Raw genomic sequence first — 20,575 nt, 5'->3', positions numbered from 1 at the left:
GGATTCTTGTGCTCGATCTTTTTAAATCCCATCATCAAGAGATCCCGGGCCATGCAGTTATTGAATTGGAGGTAGGGTTAGCAAGGTGACCCTTCATCGTTATCGATTATTCCCCAAGCGGACCCCCCCCCCCAAGTTCCTCCGTACTCCTTGGCAATCCTTGGCACCTCTAGGAGCCCTTAACAATCCCGATGGTCCCTTAATCCTTAGTCCTTGGCAGTCTGCATACTCCGTACTAGTCAGTTAGTTCGTCCCAATGGCCGGCCTGCCCCACCTCGGACTCACGAAACGTCCCACTGATAAGATGTTTATTCCGAGTTTCCAAGACCGTATCGAGTCACCCCATGACATTATTATTCATGTCGCCTGGTGGGGTCTCTTCGACCGAATTCCTAACATTCGATAGATCATGAACAGCATTCATCGGCACAGACCGCTCGCTTAAAAAGCGGGCGCCCCGTTAGTGGTTCTTGGGGGCTGCCATGACTGGTCATGTTCCTGTTGGGTACTCTGTGAGGCTCCTTTCAGCCCCGGGGGCAACGGAACTTCGGCTCAGTCCCAACCATCTCTGCGAGTGCCCAATTGCCAAGCCTCTTAGCCCTAGCAGTCGCAAAATAGGGCCCCTTAAGAGGCCGCCCTCGCATTCACATGCACTTTTTTTTTTTACACGCGCGAGTGTATAGATACCAGAAGCTATTGCGTCGCGAATGGAAGAGCACGGCAGCCAAATCGCCTTACGGCCGCTTTCGAGCCGCACGACGGAAACCCAGCATGGTCCTCACAATCAAGACGAAATGCGAGAGCATTCCGCTCATCAAATGCCCCCAGATTTCGACTCAACTCACTCGCCGCACGATGAACTGCCTGTCTATACGCGAGCCCCGCCAGGGAACCAGTCACTTGGACGTGGTCATAGCACAACACTTCATCGCTCTACTTTCGTTCTGTTGATGACAACTTACTTTGCCGCAATGATGATCTACTCATGGGTCATCTTGGCTATTCTGTCATTTAAGCCGGTGAATGCCCATAGCTGGGAGCCCCACACTACTGAATATGGTCGCTACCCCAGGAAGATGCCAAACTACGCGATGGATGGGAAGCTATATCGGTCGGCGAGGATTATACAGTCCATAGCCAGCGTGTTGATCTTACCATGGACCTCAGCTGTCTGCGCCTATGCAGCAGTAATCTTTGCTCAGAATCAAAAAGACAGTTCGAGCATGACTATGCGACAAGTCATGAATTTGGCCGACCGACGATGGATGGATGGATCATTGGTTCGTGATCTCATTGCTGGAAGCTGGAAGCAACACGGAAGTGTTTTTTTGGCCCTAGCTATCTTTGCTCACTTCCTGGCTCTTGTCATCTATCCGATCCAATCCATTGTGGTCAACGCGAAGTCGCTTCATGTTCCTACTTATCCAAATGCGATGGGTCGGATAAGTGATTTGGCATATATGAGAGCCAAATCCGACCAATACCCTGGGGTCGACGTTATTCAAACCCGCAATGCTCTCGCTGGGGTAGATAGGCACACGTGGAAGCCACAGCTTTGGGACGATGGAGGCAGTCAGAAATTTTCTACGCTCTCTAATCTCTCTGCCATGAACGATCCGTTCTTTTCCCCATTGCCCAACGGCTTCAACAGTGGGGTACTCCGTCAGTATGCCCCGCGGATCAATTCAAGTACCACTGTACGTAGCATCCAGGAAAAGGAATACCCGCCAAACTGTGGATCCGACACCGCCAATCTTTTCGCCAACTACTCGTCTGTTCACGATGGCTACCCTGGGTCCGACTATAGTTTTACCGAGAGTTGGACGATCTCTGCTTGCATGCTCGCCTCAAATATCACATCGCCGTGGACAGAAACCAGAGATCGCCAAGAATTCTCAGAGGTGCTCTATCTTAATATATCAGTTCAAGATACACAATCCCCGATGAGTGACCTTCTTGAAATTAGACTCACTACGACTGCCGGTTACTTTGAGCTTCCGAGCTACATGAACAACCAAACTGCAGGGTCATTGCTTGACAATGATCCAACGGTAGATTGTGAGGACGGTGGCTATGGCTGTATCCGCCAGACCGAATCTTACTACTATTATAAGCGAATTCGACGTCAAGATGATTCATCTGATAATTCAACGACCACTTACAGAAGAACTCTTCCATGGGCCCCCATGTTTACTTCAAACAAGGGCCCCCTATTGAGTACGGCACTTGCTATCTTCGGCCCGGGTTCCTTTCTCAGCACATTCTTCGCTGAATACATCACGCTAACATCAGCTATGTTTAATGCGGAGCTTTCAGGGGATGCCATTCGAACTAGTAGCGACCGCTCAGTATGTATTGAGATTGCCCCTCTTACAAATATGCTGTCCACCGCATACTCAGATTATGCCGCGTCGGATTCGTGCGTCACGCTATACCTTACTACTAGCTCCACTGGCACACGTTCTAGCTATATTTCTGCATCCTATGACATCATGGCTAAGTGGCTTAAGGATATGTTTTCCGACAAAGAGATCTTGACCAACACTTTGAATGCTGCTGCATTCCTTGCGAGCGAGCGTCAATTTGAACTCTTTCAATCCTATTACACTATCTACCAAGACCTTGGCTCTGAAATGATGGTTCCGGATTCTACCTTGGCCGGCGTTGCTGTCGCTTCCTTCTTCCTGGGCCTTTATATCCTCATTTTGTTTGCTCTTTCATTGTATGGAAGTCTCTATCCCCGTTGGACTTTACGACTGGACTCTTTCGCCATGTTCCGCCTTGGGGCCGCTTTTGGTCAGGAGAATTCCACGGTCCTTGTTACGCGTGCAAATCAAGATGTCAAGTTCCTTGACGAAATTCCTGGTGTGGTTCGGGATGTTGGTAATATTGCGGATGATGCAATTATACCCATTGGTCGACTTGGTTTAGGGGAAGGCAAGCCTCTACGGGCAGGCCGAAGATATGAATGTTATCAAGGTGACAATGAGCCTTTGACAATAGCAGAGAAGCGGAAGATCACCGGTCGATATTAATTGGTCACTGTGAATAGTTTGTGCCTGTGGAAATGGTTCTTCATCAATATATTATTTCTCTAAAGAGCCTCAGGAATCGGAGCATTGGCCAGGGACAGTCGGCGCATTGAGAACTGTCGCATGGTGAGCAGAATGGTAGCTGGAATTTAAACACGTTCATAAAAATGCATAAAACTTCCTTCCTATTCATGCGACGAAAGTTTAACAAATAAATATGGCAAACGGAGTGTTCATTTCAATTAGATGATAGTCAACTAAATTGATGCACTTTAGTTTCTTCGGATTGGTGGATATTCCGACAGAATCTGGTTCAAGTTTCTTCCTTCCTCTGTGTCTCAGCAATCTCCTACGCCAGCCCGTTGTCAGAAACTTGACTCTCAGCCAATGGTAATTAATTGTTTGATTGTTTGATGATAATTACACGAAAATCACTTTTTCGTTTTCGGTTCTCTAATCATGCTTCCCTACTGAAAAAATGATATGACGTCACTGATAATTAGGGTTTGTGGGGAGCCGGTTGAGGTCGTGTTGACTCAGCTGTACCTGATATAATGTTCATCGTGGACGCCGTGTGGCGAATAATGACATAGCTTCAACATGGAATGTGAGACCAGGTTTGCAATTACTTGACCGAAGCGATAAAAACGTGAACGAAAATACCGATCAGTGAAACTCAAGTGGCAGGGATTAGTCCTTTGTCAATTCACCCGAAATCACGACAGCCATTACGTCAAAATATCGATAGCTTCTGAACATTCACCTGTGCAAACAAAAATCGTCATTGCTTTCCTTTTTTCGCCACGCAGGACCAAGATGTCCGATCGTGTCGCCATCCCTCGATTGCTAAACACGAACATAAGGCACAAGCCAGGTCGTACCGGGAGAGCCTGCGACGAGTGTCGGTCACGTAAAGCGAAATGCGACGGCATCAAACCAACATGCTCTTTTTGTGTTAAGCAGCAGACAACATGCAATTATTCAGAGCCGAAGAGAAAACGCGAAAAAACTGAGTTGGGATTGGCGAGGAACAGAGCCGACGGTTTCGAAAGGGTGCTTCGAGAAATCTTGGACGAAGTTGATGTTCCTGTCTCGAAGAAGATAAAGAGAGTACTAGTACGTTCCCATTGACCGTATAAGTGACATTCATACTGACTCTTTATTCTAAAGAAACTTTCATCCTTGAGTCAAGAAGCTCACAAGAGTTCGAGCTTCTCTTCTGTTCCATCCTCGCCATCCTCTGTTGGCTCCCTAGATGCCGTCGATGTGCTTGACGAAGATCTTAATCGGAGTCAAGATAGCAGAGCAATAGGGTACCTCGGGGGAAGCTCAGAGATTTCCTGGATGCGCAGCTTAGAAATGAAATCTGCTGGCTCGTCCAACAATGAGCAGAATTCGGAAACCAGTCACAACTGGCCACCTTCGCGAACTGCTCCCACCACATCGATGAATTATCATGTCGAACCAGCTGCTTATCCAGCAGAAGATGTTGACAACGTCTATGCTCTACCGGAGAAATTATCCGCAGAGCGACTCCTATCAATATACATGGACAGTGTTCAGCCATCCCTACCGATTATTCGATCAGATCTTTTCAAGGATCAGTTTGATTCCTTCATTTCAGGACGCTCGGGTCATCCTGGGAGAAAATGGCTGGCCGTGCTCAACTTGGTTTTTGCCATCAGCACGAAGCTATGCCAGCATTCTGGCCAAGACACTCAAAATATGGGTCACCAATTCTTTTCCCGGGCGCAAATGTTGAACATCTCCGAAAGTATTGTAGAGGATCATGAAGATCTACAACAGGTCCAGCTTGAGACTCTCGCGGCTTTTTATCTCATGATTTCCTCACATGTCAATAGGTAAGTTTCACTACCTTGACCCCATCATACTCTAAAGCATTTGAAATGGTCATCTAACTTCACGCAGGGCATGGAAGATGATCGGCATAGCCACTCGCTCCAGTATTTCATTGGGCCTTCACCTGCGAGCAACGCATAATGATTTGAACGCAGAAGCGCTCGAAGCCCGGCATAGACTCTTCTGGTCAATCTTCAGCCTGGAAAATCTTCTTTCTGACATGACAGGACGCGCCTCCGGATTGAGTAGTATTTACTGCTCAGCACCTCCGCCACTCGCATCAAGAGATATGTGCCCCTTCACCAACGGCACACCAAACGGCCAGATAGACCCAGCTTCCAAAAGTCCACCGATGAATTGGACAATGGATCAAGAACACAATCACCTGAAAGCTCAGCGCGACCTCACAAGAAAAATGGAAGCCACTCACGAGCTGTATTTCTTCTGTCTTGTCGACATAACGTCCATCTCACATACTGCATCGGCTAGTGTGTATAATAGAGAAGCGCTCAAGATAGGCTGGAGTGAGATTGAGAGTCGAATCGATTTTTACAATAGAGTGATGCTTGACTGGCTCTCTGGTTTACCAGATTGCCTCGAATTTGATAAATTGAATACCGTCCCAGTCCTCTCTCCTCGACAAGCTTATGGGGCTTCTTTGGCATTACACTATCACAGTGCACGAATCCTTCTCAACAGACCATGTGTCACTCGACAGAAGGGTGGGAAAAGCTTTAAGGGACACCTCTCCCGCGCGAGGAAGGATATCGAAATGACTTGTTTACAATCCGCTCTGGCAATACTTTCTATTTTTCCAGAAGAGCCGAGCACGAGCTGGTTCCGATGTGTCGCTTGGTGGAATATTCTTCATTTTCTCGTCCAAAGCACCACCATATTTCTCATTAATCTCTCCTACCTGGAATCCACGAAATCACAAGGTTCAAGCCCCACCAGCGATGCAAGAACCGACCAGTTTTCAACCTTGCCTTCAACGATGACCAACCCCGACACTATTGTAGCAGCTACCAGAAAGGCGTTACTGTGGTTATCCCACCTGGGCATGACAGACGCATCGGCCCGAAGAGCGTTTAACCTCTGTAGTAACTGCATCCGTCGCATGGATTTGGGATATACGGACCTTGCTAGCCCTACTAGAACGAACTATCCCTCCGAGTCGCCTCGTCTCGATGTACCCACCGACCAGTCACACCAGCAATACCGCAGCAAGCAAAATGTGTCGCATTCGCGGTTTTTTGGCTCTAGAAGCTTCGGGTTCGATGGAAAATTTGATACAGCCTCTTCGCCCGCAAAATCGAAAGTTAAAGAAGAACCGGGACTTATACAACCCTTGATTGGAACACTTGCAGTGGATGTTGACATGTCTGACTACATTCCCAACCTGGAGTCTGCAACTTTGGACGATGTTTTGCAGTGTCTTGCAGCATGAATGCCGCTCTTAATTATACTATTTCAGGTACATTTTGAAGAAATAAATTGCATCAAAAGACATTCATATTTCATGATGCCACCTAGTTATATACTCCAAACCGACACCATTCGCTATGCTAAGAAAGTAAATCATACGACATCGCGCTCAGCGCCGATGATCTCCGACTCGATAGCGCGACGAATCGCACGCTCGGCCTCATTCGAGTTATCTTTGAAAACATGATCCATCTGCTCGAGTGTGCGACCCATAGTCTCCGGTACAAAAAAGTATGTCCAGATACCTGCGAGGATACAGAAAACCGCGAAGAACACGTACGCGCCGTAGCCGGTGTCTTGGACAAGAGGTGGAGTGATAAGGCCCTGGATCCGATGTTAGAGAATGCTTGAAATAAAAAGTCAAACAAAGTGGAAAAGGAGTCATGCTTACGATGATAAAGTTGTTAAACCAGTTCGAACATGTAGAGAGGGCAACGCCCTTGGCGCGCAGGGAAGAAGGAAAAATCTCAGAAGGCAATGCCCAAGGAACAGGACCCCATGATGCGCCGAAGGAAATCATATAGATTAATAGGAAGGCGGCGCTGACCCATCCCTGGGTTTTGTGGTTGGGCCAATCGTCACTGTAGATACCCACCATTGCAGCGATGATAATGTGCGAGATTGCCATCATGACGGCACCGTACATCAGCAATTTGCGTCGGCCCAGTGTATCCATAGTCCAGATACTAGTGGTGACACCGACCAATTGCAATACATTGAGGACTCCAGACATGATGAGCTGCATATTGGTGTCAAAGCCGAAGGTCCCGAATAGGGTCGGTGCGTAGTAAATCAGAGCATTGATACCGACGAACTGAAGGCACAAGCGTATTAGTACTAATTGATTGCAAATAGGATAGAATGAGGGTGCATACCTGTTGGAAAAATGAGAGCATGACACCGACGTGAGTCCGGCGCCAGCATCCTTTCTTGAAGCAGTCGGCCCAAGAAGCCAGCTCCAGTAGGAATGAATCCTTGCTAGAGCCGCTCTGCAGATTCGGGTGCTTTTCCGCATTCATGCGCTGATGGAACTTGACCTCGGATAAAATGTCCAGATATTCCTGACGGATACGACGGTCCGTGGCTGGCAAGTTGCGAAGCTTAGCAAGACTATTCAAGGCCTCTTCGTTGCGGCCCTTAGATGCGAGCCAACGAGGTGAGAATGGCAGGAATATCACGCCAGCAACAAGAACAAATCCAGGAATCATCTGCAAGAGAAAGGGTAGTCGCCATGACCATTCTCCGATCATGTAACGAGTTCCATAGGTGATCCAATAGGCAATGACGATGCCGAGCACGATGCACCACTCTTCCATGACCAAGAGGGTACCACGGCATTCAGGGGGGCCTGGAAGCGAGATGGGTTAGAAGCAAGTCGGTTTCACGCAGGGCTTCGGCCTAACTTACTAATTTCGGAGATATAGAGAGGCGCAACCATCGACAGCATACCAATACCCACGCCACCAATCAGCCGCGCCACAGTCAACATGGGATAGTCGATAGCAGCAGTTTGTAGAACCGAGCCAATTGTGAAGATGATTACAGCGACAATAATTGAGTAGCGCCGAGAGATTTTGTCAGCGATCCATCCCTGATTCAAAGCGCCTATCAATGCACCCAGTTCGATCATGGCCGTCAAGAGGCCCTTCCAAAAAGCACCGCTTGAGCTGTCGATTCGAGGAAAGGTCTCCAGGAACTGGTCCATGACCAGGATGATAGACACAACGCCTTGGTCATATCCAAATAGGCTGGTATTGTATTGTCAGCAATTGAAGTTCATGAATTTTCTTTCCGATTGCCATTGGGCCTTGGGTCAGGTCAATACTTACAGTCCACCAAGCGTGGAGCAAGCCGCACACAGCAACACGAAGGGATTTTGCACCAAGCCACGCAGACCAGGAGGCCCATAGGGCTCGCGGTCTGCCGTTATGTCCTCGGCATGATGGGTGAAGCCTTCAGGTGTGAGCTCCTTTGTGAGATCCGTTTGGTCGGCCATTTGCGGTGACAGAGAGAAGATACTAGAATCACCTGGGCAGATTCGGGAGAAGAGAAATAAAGAAGGCAAGAGTCGCCGAAATAAGTGACGGATTAGGAAGAGGATTTTCCTATCTGAGAGTCGATGCGAGATCGCGAAAGATATTTATACATTCAGAGGCCGTTAACCAGGCTAATCCTTCCAAAGGCAGGGCATTGGAGCCAAAGACCGACTCCGGACTGACTCCGGGTCGCGGCTGCGGGGGGGACCCAGTTTCGTTGCAGCAATGGCTCGGCGAGGTGACGGCAATCCGGGCACGAAACACAAAGGAGGGAATTGGTAGGGAGATCGGCAGCTAAGGTTGGGTGTTGGGGGTGGGGGTGTTGGAGTAATTCTGGAAGTTTCATTGGTGATATTGGGGATGTGGGGATCCCCGGAAAAGGAGAAGAAAGGAGGGGATTTTTGCCATTTCAAGGAGGATGACAAGGTAAGACTCGGCGAGAAATGCTTCTCAACAGGTTGCACAGGCAGGAATGGTGTGTATCTTAGGCAGAGGAATGGAAGTAGCTAGCTGTCACTGTCTTTATATACTACAGGTCCCTCCCTCTCTACTTCCAGTTCAACTTCAACTTCAACCTTTTCCAAGTTAATTCTTTCACTGATACTTTCTTACGTCTGCCTGCTTCCGGTTCCCCCAGACTAATCTCCAACCACTAACCACTCATTAAACAAACTTTCTCCACTCGGACTGACTCCGACAATAGTAAGGGTATTCGAATATCCGGCAGCCCAGGCCGAGCTAAGAGATATTGCTAATGCAGTTTATACTCCTAAGAATACCCTACCACCTCAGTATCACTTATTGCACTATATCACACTACAATGTGGTCTAAATCCGATCTGATGACTTCCCCCACGGGGTAAACGGACCATCTCGGGGCTTCTTCCTGCCCGACCCCGCCGAGTGGAGCCGCCGATTTTCTCCTCTCTCGCTCTGCTTTGCTCTCAGGCTGCTTGACTTGACTCTCTCTGCTCTGCTCTGCATCCCGCGCAACTCTCTTCTCGGAGTCCATTCTCCGAACCCGCCTGCGGATTTCAGTTTCCGAACGACGTCACTTCTCACCCTCCCTGCCCAACCCCCATTAATCACCACCACCACAACAACAACAACCATGGCTTCCTTCATGGAAGAGCTGTGGTCAAGCATCTTCACGCCAGGCCCCACCCCTACCCTCCTGATCGCGACAAATGTGACCTTTGCTGCCCTCCAACTCGTCTTTTTTGGCCTCCTCCTCGCTACCTCCAGCCTCCACTTTGTCGCACTCTCCCTGATTAGTGCTGGTCTGTGGTACTCCATCAACTGGTTCGCCCATGAGGTGCGCATAGCCCAGGACGCCCAGAACGCCGAGAAGGAGAAGGCCGAGGCAGACACCGCCGACAGGAAGAAGGAATCCGGGGACAAGGCCAGTAGCCCCGGTCCGGGTGCAGGCGCGGACGCCGACAGTGAAACAGAAACCGAGTCCATCACTCGGGGCAAGACGGGGCGATCCGCCACGGCAACGGGCAGTGCCTCCTCGGCCAGACTCCAGCCTGCTGAGCAGGATCCTCGAAAGCGTGTTAGCTCTGGTGGAGATAGTTCCGGGTATGGGAGCACCGATAGCGAGTGGGAGAAGGTGGATGACAAGGCGTGAGTGAAGTGAAGTCAAGTCAGGCAGGAGAGGCTTGCGCTACGCTTGAGGTCGTACCGTCTGTCGCTGCTAGTCCTTGGTTCTTGGTCCCTGCGGCGCAGGGCGAGACGGGTGTCCTCCTGGATCCTCTTTCCCTCTCGCTTTGGCTGTCAGCATAGCTTTGTCCTTTGTTATTCCCCTACCATGTTAGCTGTTCATATCTCAGCGTGGACGCGCCACGCTTTGGGTGGAGGTGATTATGCGATTCCATAGAGCACATTTTGTCTATTTGTATACCCTTGGAGCAATCTATTACTATTACTATTACTATTACCATTACTAGTAACTATTCCACTGATGCTCCTCTTGTATACAAAAACACTGCCAAATCTTCATGCGGGGAGGTGCTCCACGTGACATGGCCAGACAAGCAACAAACAATAACAGCAACAACCTTCAACCTCCAACCTCCAACCAACTTTCAATCTCCCCTTCTCCTCGTTTTGCCCTCCTTTTTCCGGCTAGACCGGCTTGATGTTCCGCTAATATGCCCTACCCGTGATCACAATGCTATCCACCGTTCCTCTCAATGCGGGCCGCCGACGCGTATTCGGCTCGGTTTTCTCTCCCGCGTCTCTTGAAGCTCGCCCGCCGCTCGCCTCGAGCTTCGATCACGATCAAGCTGCGCTCGCTTCCTTCCAGTCGACTGCCTCGTTCGCCACTTTGAAAGTAGATTCGCAGACAGGGTCTTTTGTGTCCGCGCATGAAACCACTGATCCACTTTCCGACCACAAAACATGGGATCAGGCATGGTCTGCCGCAACCGCCTTTCTGTCTATTCCAGATCATGGGTTTGCTCCAATTTACGAAGCTAGGGATACCGATGGGAGTGAGATGCTCAGGGCATGGAACCGACTCACCCCACCATCCAAAGAGACAGCCGAATCCCTGTCCTACCTAGCGGCTGCGGCACAACAAACCAACACTCTACAGCGCGGAGCCAGCTCGCGAGATTTGTTTAGCTGGTATAGTGAGGAGATTCGGCGACACTTCTTGACAAACTTGCGAGGTGGACTATACGAGGTATGGAAATTGGGGAAATAGTTGAAGCAGTTGAGGTGTTAATGGGTTTACAGGTCCTCCACAGCTCTGATATGGCAGGCTTGTTACGAACGATCGTCGATTGCCTTCAGCTGGCTTTTCGGTTATACTTGGCCCCTATTCGACACTACCTCTTGCCATTGATTCCCACCCCCGAACAGAGCCGCATATTCACCCAACTTCAGTGGGGCTTCCATACGGTTGTCTCGTATTCTTTGCCATGGCTACAGATCTCACCGTTGTTAGCCCAGGAATTTGCGCAAGATGCGCTCATCATTCTCGGTATCGACACTTTGCTTGAAGACCCGGACTCGGATGACGAAGAACAGGATGAAATGGAAGTAGATGGAGAGTACTCGGTATCGTACTGTGACTGGAAGCAGGCCAATGCAGAGACTCGCGCCCATATGATGACAGAACATGAAAAGAACGAAGTCACAATGGCCCGGGATCGTCTTCTAGCTTTCCTCAACGGCTTGCAGCTCGTGGGACTTGGCGGCGATAAGGCCCAGATGGTATTTGCCAATGTGATGAACATCATGATGACTGAGTTTATACGCGGGGCCTATACCTCTCAATGGGAAACCCCGACATCAGTACCGCAGCATTTGAGACATTGGGTTGAGAATGTTTTTGCGCGTCTTGCCGTTCAAGTCCTCAATATTATCCACACGCAGCCGAGCAATCAGCCAGCTGGTACACTTGATGTCAGCTTTGCAGATGTGGAAAAATGGCAAGAAATTGCCATCTCTCGTCTGGGTGCGCTGCGGGCCAGTGAGCTTTTCGATGTTATTGTTGAATGGCCTACCAGCACTGGAGCCGTGGAGGATTTGAAACATTTTACCACCCATCCTGCCGCCCGCACATACGTCACCCAGTCGTTTATTGCGATTCTAAACCAGCGGCTCTTGCACCCCGGTGCCTCAACGGTGGAGATATTGCAATTGTACATATCCATCATCCGCGCCTTTCACCTCCTAGACCCAAAGGGTGTTCTTCTCGACCGCATTGCTCGGCCTATTCGACGATACCTTCGCGACCGTGAAGACACCGTGAAGGTAATTGTCAGTGGTCTCTTGGCTGAGCCCCAGACTGGTGATACTTCGGGTCTACCTTCCAGTCATGACACCTTGGTTGAGCTGTCAACGGAGCTGTCAAAAGCGCACCAACTTTCTCTGCAAACGAATACTAGCGAACTGGACTGGGATGACATGAACTGGATGCCAGATCCCGTCGATGCAGCACCAGACTACCGGAAATCGAAGAGCTCAGATGTCATTGATAGTCTGATCAGTCTCTTCGACTCTAAGGAAACATTTGTCAAGGAACTACAGACCCTTCTCGGCGACAGGCTTCTCCAGAAGCGCGAAGATTACGACCAAGAGATCTCCGTTCTCGAATTACTCAAGGTTCGCTTCGGAGATTCTGCCCTACAGGCCTGCCAAGTCATGCTTCGGGATATATCCGACTCTCGACGGGTCGACCACTCCATCCGCCACGACCAGGGCCTTTCCAAGCCCCCCCTCACGCGCCCATCCAAAACGCCCAACATCACGCCCCAGTCCTCCAGACCTTCACGCCAAAATTCTATCTCGTTTCTTCTGGCCCGAAATCCAAGACCAAGAATTCATCGTTCCAGAAGAGATCGCCTCGCTCCAAGAGCGTTACTCAGAGGGCTTCGAGACGCTCAAGCAGTCGCGCAAACTGACCTGGCGCAACGGCCTAGGCCAAGTCACTGTGGAACTAGAGCTCGGCGACCGCTCATTCTCAAACGAAGTTACAACCTGGCAAGCAACCGTCATCCACGCCTTCAACTCAACGACCGATGAACAGGAGCCGATTTCCAAATCTATCCTCGACCTCTCCGCTGACCTGAAGATGACCAGCGCTCTCGTTCGCAGCGCCTGCTTGTTCTGGGTCAGCAAGCGTATTCTCGCCGAAACATCCCGCGATACATTCCGCGTTCTAGAATTCCTCCCCACAGAAGCAGAAGTTGCAGAAGGCTCTGCCAACAATGACGGCGGTGTCGGTGGTATCGCCGCCGACGCAGGTGACGCAGCTGCGGCTGCCGAAGCCGCCGCGGCAACAGCAGCAAAGGAAACCGCTGAGGCGGCAGCTATGGAAAAGATGAATCTTTACTGGCAATTCATTCTTGGCATGCTGACGAACCAGGGTGCGATGAATCTGCAGAAAATTGTTATGATGCTGAAGATTGTCGTGCCTGGTGGTTTCCCGTTTAGTAATGAGGAATTGCGGGAGTTCCTTGCTGGGATGATTTCCAAAGGCAAGTTGGAGATTGTTAGTGGGGGCAGCTATAAGCTTGTTCATTAGTGAGCTCTGTGCATTGGGTTGTGTTTTTCCTTGCTTTTAGCCATGGCGTTGGCTGGTGTATCTTTATACCCTTTGAATGATGATTTACTCCTTTTTGCAACTTGATTGCCGTCATACTTGTAAGAGCCCACTAGTCTATTAGCTGAGCTTTGGGCGAATACCGTGGAGGGTGTAATCTCAACATGAAATCGCAGCTCCAGTTGTAGCATCATGCTCGAATCCAGCATAGGCCGTTAGAGTACCATATTCGGACTTTATCCTGCTCTCCCCGAATTGATCTGCAACCTCCAATTTTCATCCCGCTCGCTGATTAATTGCACGTCACCGATAACAACCGATCCTAAGCGGGGTGATATCATCAGCATGCGCCTCGAAGAGCTTAATTGAAAGTTTCCCTCGGAGGCTAGACTCATTGGGATTCGCGGTGAGGTTAAATGACTAACTGCTTGATGACCTCGTCACCTCGGTATTGCTAAATGTTGATTTCAAAGCTCGCAGACGGGCTTCTCCAAATTTCCTAGGTTTCAAGATAAATGAAAGCCTCGAGAACCTAAGTATTAACCTCGATTCGTCAATTCGATTTCCCGAATTTTGAACTCTTTCCAACGATTTGTCCACAGAGTGAATGCCACAATAGTACTGTACTGTTCAAATGTTCAACATGGTCCAATTACCTGAGCCGTTCGCATCTATCCCTATCCATCAGATTCGATACCCCAGGCCCTCTCCTATTCACGAATTCGGCACGAATCTAGAGGCAGCTACGCGAGCCCCGAACCAGCCCGATTTGCGAGTATGGATGAAACGCGATGATCAAGCGGCGCCCATGGTCTGTTGCGGCAACAAGTACCGAAAGCTGGAATACATTATTCCAGAAATCCTCAGCACCCCAGGAGTGACGACTATCGTAACCGAAGGTGGGCTACAGAGCAATCATGCCGTCCAAGTTGCGGCAGTCAGCGGAAAGCTAGGACTCGAGTGTGTGTTGCTGCTTGACGAGCAGTCTGGTGGACTTGACGCTTCAGAGAACCCTGAGATATTCCGCTCCACAGGCAACATCCAAATCTGCCAATTGCTTGGTGCTGATATCCGTGTCTTTTCGGGATCTTATGACAAAGATAATGTCTTGGCTGAGCTTCGCTCTACGGGAAAGGTGCCCTACTGGATTCCAATGGGAGCTAGTATGCATCCCTTGGGTGGATTGGGCTATGCTCGTTGCGCTTTCGAAATTGCCTTGCAAGAAGAAGAGCTCCAACTGGAGGGATCCGGCAGATTTGACTATATCTTTCTACCCTGTGGGAGTGGGAGCACTTTGGCCGGGCTTATAGCAGGATTTCGCTTGCTCGAAAAGAGTTCAACGGGGGAAAAGCGGCTTCCTCCGCGACAGATCATTGGCCTCACGGTGTCTCCGAAAGAAGAACAGGAGCAAACGGTCTTGCAGATTGCACGTACTACCGGTGGACATATCGGCCTTGATCCACAGTCTGATTTGACCCTGAGCGATGTTCGGCTTGATCACCGGTCTCACGGCACTGGATATGGTATTCTCGACACTGATACCGAGAAAAGCTTGAGGGAAATAGCCACACAAGATGGCGTTCTCATGGACCCTGTTTACTCAGGGAAGGCGGCAGGTGGAATGATCTCATTCCTCAGAAGCGGAGAGTTGGAGACAGATGCTAGAAGATTGGGACACGCCGGGGCAGAGCCTTTGAATATTCTTGTGCTCCATACTGGTGGTCAAACTGTATACTCTGCCTATGCGACTACTTCGACTACGGCATGAATATTGGGTCGGTCTTTCAATGCTATCGTTCATCTATTTTATATCAGTATTTCCATATGGGAAGCTAAAATCGATTCCCTATTTGCACTGGCAAAACATAGGCAAGTTTTCCAATACTACTACTAGCATGTTTCTCAGATTTAAGGTAGAGCGGGTAATCTGATCGGGATTGAACAATTGGCCCATTGAATATCCTAGCAATAGCCTCAAAGATGCAAATGAAGCAGGTCTAAAGAGGGATATCGTAAGTCTGGCCACAATCGTTCTTCTAGCATACGCAAATTCACCGATGGTCGCCATCCTATTGGTCGCATTCCTTCATGAAGTCCCGCCACGCTACCACTCGGACCCACCGAGATTGTCTCCGCTTGCAGCGCACATTTTTCACGGCTTCAACATATACCAGGCCGGCTGGCCCAATGGCAAGGCGCTTGACTACGAATCAAGAGATTGCAGGTTCGACCCCTGCGTCGGTCAATTTTTTGGTTATTCGATATTCTTTTTGCCCTATATGCGAGAAAACTATCCTATCGTCTTGAAATCTAGCCCAGGATACAAGTTTTTGTTGTCGAGGATATAGGAAACATGAAATTGTGTGGACTAGAGACATGAACATTGCAAATTTCCAGCACCACCGAGCTCAAATCATATATCGATTCAGTCACGGCTTCTTGGAAAGTATGGTTTCAAGGGAAGTTCCTCAAAGCAGTTTCCATCAGGTTATCCGGCCCTGTACAAAAGAGCAGTTTTGTTTCCTGTGGAAGGTGTCTGCATAGCTCAATCACGTCTTCGAAAATAGTTGTATACTGTGGCTTTCCGCGAATGCACCAACCGATCAGGACGCCATCCCAATGCTGATGCAGCAGTTTCTCCTTTAATTCACCCATGGCGGCCGGCACATCCTCTCCGTCGAAATCAAAAGCGACATTGTTGAAGCGTTCAACTTGGTCAGGGGATTTGGTCCAATCCTCTTTTATTACGTCTTCGAGTCGATGGCAGGTCAGATAGTAACTCAAGCTGACAGTGAGGATTTGGATACGTTCGTTGGACATCTGTGACAGGATTTCTAAAATAGGAGACAGTCAGTCAATGAACTTTTGTGCATTCATTAAGTCGTGAAGTATGAAGGCACTAGCATTTTAATTTGAAAAGTATTTCGTTGGAACCTTGAAAGTTTGGAAAAGGTAAGACTGAAAGTTGCCGTATTCCTGGTGAAATATGCATTTATATACTACATCTTTACTACGGAGCAGACTTTGATTTCAAATCCAAAACTCAATAATGACCCAGTGGACAATTTCACCTATGAAGATGGATGGTTCCATTCCTATTGAGTTGTCTGAAGCCACAGGAAAGCGGTATGCGCAAACCGGATTATCACCGGGGGCATAGGCCCCACCTGTCGGCCGCCAGAATTCTCGCATAGCCATTTTGCCTAAATAGTATTGACGAGATCGTTTATGGTTAAATTGATGGCTTTCATTCAAATTTCATTTATTTTAGAAGAGGTCTGGAGAGAAATCCCTTTCATATACTGCAACAATGACTTCAAATTGTAAACCATCAATTTCAAAACTTGAAATCACCTCCAGGGCTAGCAACTTGAAGTTGATTGTGACCACCTGAGAGGTGAGGGAAGTGGTATATCCTCAACTCTGGGGCCGTTTCGCACATAACTAGGTGGGATCTGATTTTTTTGATATTTTGCTAATTAAGAGCATTTTATCCTAGAGGAGGTAGCTAAGTGATCGAAGTAAATAAAAATCCACTGGGCATGTCAAGATGTGACATGAGTCACTTCCCTGAACCGCCATGACTAATTGCACTCCACTTTGAGATTTATGTGCAAATATATATACACCGGATTTTGTCTGCCAGGTGGGGCTTTCCTTTCTCGGCTGCCGCCGCTTTTATGAGGGCGCTCAGGCTCAGGCTCAGTGATCGAATCACCCGAGTCATATGAGGCATGACTAAGGCACACTTATCGCTCAGTGACCAACCAGGGCTGCTCAGGGATCATTCGATACCTATGGTTCTAGCTATTCCAAAATCGGTATGGCCTAATGGGCCATCTATTCTGTAACAACTGGCGCGCTGATGCCTGCAAGCCGAATGTTCCCGTTTAAAAAAAACAGCATTTCTGCCCACCGTATCAGAAATGAGGCTGGCTGTATGAATTTCTTTTGTTCGCTTTGACTTTTTACTCTCATAACGTGGCCAAAGCCAGTAATTTCTCTATCATACCTGACGTCGGGTTTAGAGTCTGTCGAATATGAAGGTTGGCTCTGATTCCCCTTCATCGTCCCATAAATTATACTTTTCACACCAACTTGTCTACCAAAATCCAATCACATCAAAAAAAGTCAACTGTCAGACCCCAAGCCGGACAGATATCTGAATATAGGCCGATAGGCCTTTCCTGCTAGGCATAATAATGCAGCCAAAGAAAGGCGTCGTCTCCAACGGCAGAAGAATAATTATCTTCCCAGTATTTTCAAAGGACAAGACAAAGTTCGAAACAAAGATAAGAAGCTTCCATGGACTAAAGAATTACGCAAAGAAGCTCTTGATCTTTGGCTTGAGTAGGTTTAAACTACCAAAACTTAATTAAAGAAAAGGCTAACTTTTGCCTAGCTTTGCAGCCGACCCAGAGAACGGATATCAAGATTACAAAACATTGAAAGGTTGTGCCCCCCCAAGTCATAAAATAGTAAAGGAATTTATCCGCAGGTATATCGACTCTACCGTTGGCCGAGTCGACATTAATGAAAAACCAACTGTAAGAACGAATAAGGCGTACACAGAGAGGTTCTTCGGTAGATACAAAGATTTACCAAAACCAAGGTTCCTAAACGAGATCAAAAGGAAATATATAGCGTAAGTTTATGTTTATTGCATTCCAGACAAATTTGACCTGGCACCGTTGACGATAAATTACAGCGAATTAAAAATACATTGTTTTAGCTCTTGAACTGGGCTTCGGAGATACCGTATTTCGCGGCAATGGTGTCGCACTGATCACCGGATGAGACCTGGTAGAATCCATCACAATTGCTTGCAACCCCGGGCATGGTGGGGCTGTTGCTGGGGGCAGTCACTGTGGTGGTAGTAGACTTGCTGATTATGGTTGTTTTCGTTGTCGTAGAAGTAGAAGTGGTGCTGGATGGTTCCTCCGTGGCAGTGCCTATAACACAGTATGACCTGCTGGCATCAAGATCAGGGCAGGAGATACCAGGATTCAGCTGCTTTAGATTGTCAACCAATAGTCCCCAGCTGCTAGTAAAGCTCAAGCATGTATCCCCGGCATCAGCAGTGGTGGAAAAATTACAGTCAACAGCACGGGGGATCAGAGCCACAGCCGTAGCTGGGATTGCTCCGGCGGCAAGAATAGCGTGAGGCGCATTGTGCTAGGCTTGGTTTTGAGTTATATAGGTAGTAAAGATATCAGAGAATGTTTCCTTAGTAAATCGAGAGTCACATACTGATGTCCTGATTGGAACTGCGCAAGTGGGCAAAAGAATATTTGACTTCCGAAACTCTTTTTTGAATTCAATCTATGTGCATCTTCCTGGAAGGTTTGTATAGTAGCTTTTGTGGCCCTAATACTACTAGCAGTTATTAGCCCTAGGGGTATTAACACATCAAAAGTTCTGAAAGAGAACGCCCTTCTCTCTAGTGTATATAGTAGTCTTCCAAAGTTAGCGTACTTTATTGATTGTTACCCAGCTGCTTTGAGGTTAGTCAAAGCTCTGAATCGTTCGGCGTATTGCTACATTTTCAGACGGTGCCAGTGGATCTCACAACACGTAAGCCATTGGTGGCTAAATCGAAGACTGTAGATAGCCTGCAAGGGGCATCAGTACGAAGCTTGGGTATAGTTACAAGTTCGGACAAAAAATGTAATAGTTGAGCCGGCAGGAGCCGCAGGATCGTACACCTGACCAGGAAAGATTTTAAGCGAACCAATACCAGAATTTAAAGGCGAGCCTGTATGTACCTACTGCTTAGCGATGTTGACTACCTCCTGGGCATTATAACGCTGCAATTTACTGGCTACACTACCTAATGCCAAGCCTTAGCCAAGCCTTGATCGGGGACCAAGATTCCGCCCCTCTCGGAACTTCTTTGTGGAGGGACAAACATACAGGGTCCTCGACCCTGTAGCAAGATTGCCCACGAGCCGCCAAGGCGCGAACTTATGCAGCCTAGAAAATGAGCCTCTCACCCGTTCTTCCAATCCCTGCTAACATTCGGTTCACCTCGTGTAGCGTATAGCCCCCTATTTTTTGCATTTTCCTTCGCCCTTCTTTACCAAATTGGAATCTATCCTCGCAAGCTCATTGTCTTAAAAACCTGCGAGTTGTCTTCCTCCTCTTCAACTTCCCGGCCCTCACCACTCTTGAAAGTCCAACCTGCCCATAACATGCACTTTTACCAAACGAGCTGGCTACTCGCTTTGTGCATAGGCACCATAATAAACGCTTCTGATATCCTGGAAGTGGACCTCGTTTTCCCCCGCAACGAGACATATTCGCCGACAGAATGGTTTCCTATTGTTTTTGCTTTCCAGAATGCCGAGCGCGCCCGATATCTGAATCCTGGAATTACCTATACGTTTTGGGATTTGGATAATGAGAATAACTCTCGCACCCGGTTTCATGATTTAAGATGGACCAACTGGACTGGGCAGGACACCTTCTACGCATATCACCACTACGGTTATTTCAAGGAAGAGGGACGCTGGAAGGTGAGGTGGAGCCTAAGCTGGCAAAGTTGCGACGAGGACGCCTTTGAAAGTCATCCTCTCAGTGCCAATATGATCAACAACTCTTCTACTTGGTCCACCTGGTTCACTCTTCAAAGTTCAGCCCCTAAGGTGGATCTCGTTGCTGTAACAGCCAACAAGACATGCCCGGAGGAATACGGCATGGTGATCAATGTGACAGATAAAACTATGGAAGTCCCGATGTGGGTGAGATGGTCTGGCGGTAATTACACCAACGACACCTGCGCGGTCGTGGCGTCGTCCACCCCAACACCCACGCCGGATCCTTGCCGAGTCCATATCGACAAGACAATTATCGCAAGCATGGAAGCCTCTTTAAAATCCGACCTATGCAAAGGGATAGATCGACCATCCGATTGCCCGGAGGAGAAAAATAATGCGGCGCATCAAGTAGCTGTCGCTGGCATATCATGCTTGCTCGCCGCAGTTGGGGCTTTGGGGTTCTTCCTTGTCTGATTGTGTTTCTACAATGTTTCTCTGGTGATGGCGTTCCTTGAATCACTGTACCATCTTTATTCCTTGAGTATCTGCTTCCGTGTATTTTGAACAGTA

General features: G+C 48.5%; 9 protein-coding genes across 9 annotated transcripts; 6 read left to right on the top strand and 3 right to left on the bottom strand.

Moving 5' to 3' along the window:
• Nucleotides 1-707: 707 nt before the first annotated feature.
• N7481_003074 (uncharacterized protein) lies at nucleotides 708-3,035 on the top strand (the record flags this gene model as incomplete). The annotated part of the gene is made up of 1 exon (XM_057262293.1): nucleotides 708-3,035. The coding sequence occupies one exon, from the start codon at nucleotides 708-710 to the stop codon at nucleotides 3,033-3,035; it is 2,328 nt and encodes a 775-aa protein (XP_057123954.1).
• An 813-nt stretch (nucleotides 3,036-3,848) lies between these two features.
• On the top strand, nucleotides 3,849-6,339 carry N7481_003073 (uncharacterized protein; the record flags this gene model as incomplete). The annotated part of the gene is made up of 3 exons (XM_057262292.1): nucleotides 3,849-4,148; nucleotides 4,203-4,894; nucleotides 4,962-6,339. 3 exons carry the CDS (start codon nucleotides 3,849-3,851, stop codon nucleotides 6,337-6,339), a joined length of 2,370 nt encoding a protein of 789 aa, XP_057123953.1.
• A 131-nt stretch (nucleotides 6,340-6,470) lies between these two features.
• Nucleotides 6,471-8,373, bottom strand: N7481_003072 (sugar porter family MFS transporter; the record flags this gene model as incomplete). The annotated part of the gene is made up of 5 exons (XM_057262291.1): nucleotides 6,471-6,701; nucleotides 6,769-7,191; nucleotides 7,253-7,725; nucleotides 7,785-8,125; nucleotides 8,207-8,373. 5 exons carry the CDS (start codon nucleotides 8,371-8,373, stop codon nucleotides 6,471-6,473), a joined length of 1,635 nt encoding a protein of 544 aa, XP_057123952.1.
• Nucleotides 8,374-9,524: 1,151 nt separating this feature from the next.
• N7481_003071 (V-type ATPase assembly factor PKR1) lies at nucleotides 9,525-10,043 on the top strand (the record flags this gene model as incomplete). Its single annotated transcript, XM_057262290.1, has 1 exon — nucleotides 9,525-10,043. The coding sequence occupies one exon, from the start codon at nucleotides 9,525-9,527 to the stop codon at nucleotides 10,041-10,043; it is 519 nt and encodes a 172-aa protein (XP_057123951.1).
• A 543-nt stretch (nucleotides 10,044-10,586) lies between these two features.
• Nucleotides 10,587-13,451, top strand: N7481_003070 (anaphase promoting complex subunit 2; the record flags this gene model as incomplete). Its single annotated transcript, XM_057262289.1, has 3 exons — nucleotides 10,587-11,102; nucleotides 11,156-12,529; nucleotides 12,567-13,451. The coding sequence occupies 3 exons, from the start codon at nucleotides 10,587-10,589 to the stop codon at nucleotides 13,449-13,451; spliced, it is 2,775 nt and encodes a 924-aa protein (XP_057123950.1).
• Nucleotides 13,452-14,103: 652 nt separating this feature from the next.
• On the top strand, nucleotides 14,104-15,237 carry N7481_003069 (1-aminocyclopropane-1-carboxylate deaminase/D-cysteine desulfhydrase; the record flags this gene model as incomplete). The annotated part of the gene is made up of 1 exon (XM_057262288.1): nucleotides 14,104-15,237. One exon carries the CDS (start codon nucleotides 14,104-14,106, stop codon nucleotides 15,235-15,237), a length of 1,134 nt encoding a protein of 377 aa, XP_057123949.1.
• A 686-nt stretch (nucleotides 15,238-15,923) lies between these two features.
• Nucleotides 15,924-16,289, bottom strand: N7481_003068 (uncharacterized protein; the record flags this gene model as incomplete). The annotated part of the gene is made up of 2 exons (XM_057262287.1): nucleotides 15,924-15,967; nucleotides 16,070-16,289. 2 exons carry the CDS (start codon nucleotides 16,287-16,289, stop codon nucleotides 15,924-15,926), a joined length of 264 nt encoding a protein of 87 aa, XP_057123948.1.
• Nucleotides 16,290-18,197: 1,908 nt separating this feature from the next.
• N7481_003067 (LysM peptidoglycan-binding domain-containing protein) lies at nucleotides 18,198-18,640 on the bottom strand (the record flags this gene model as incomplete). The annotated part of the gene is made up of 2 exons (XM_057262286.1): nucleotides 18,198-18,513; nucleotides 18,594-18,640. The coding sequence occupies 2 exons, from the start codon at nucleotides 18,638-18,640 to the stop codon at nucleotides 18,198-18,200; spliced, it is 363 nt and encodes a 120-aa protein (XP_057123947.1).
• A 1,020-nt stretch (nucleotides 18,641-19,660) lies between these two features.
• On the top strand, nucleotides 19,661-20,479 carry N7481_003066 (uncharacterized protein; the record flags this gene model as incomplete). Its single annotated transcript, XM_057262285.1, has 1 exon — nucleotides 19,661-20,479. One exon carries the CDS (start codon nucleotides 19,661-19,663, stop codon nucleotides 20,477-20,479), a length of 819 nt encoding a protein of 272 aa, XP_057123946.1.
• Nucleotides 20,480-20,575: the final 96 nt, after the last annotated feature.

Source organism: Penicillium waksmanii, assembly GCF_028829765.1.
Source record: "Penicillium waksmanii strain IBT 27052 chromosome Unknown utg000004l:1.0-5674109.0:1.0-5678898.0, whole genome shotgun sequence".
NCBI lineage: Eukaryota > Fungi > Ascomycota > Eurotiomycetes > Eurotiales > Aspergillaceae > Penicillium > Penicillium waksmanii.
Note: the sequence above shows the minus strand (reverse complement) of the source record. Positions and strands in the feature narration are given on the sequence as shown.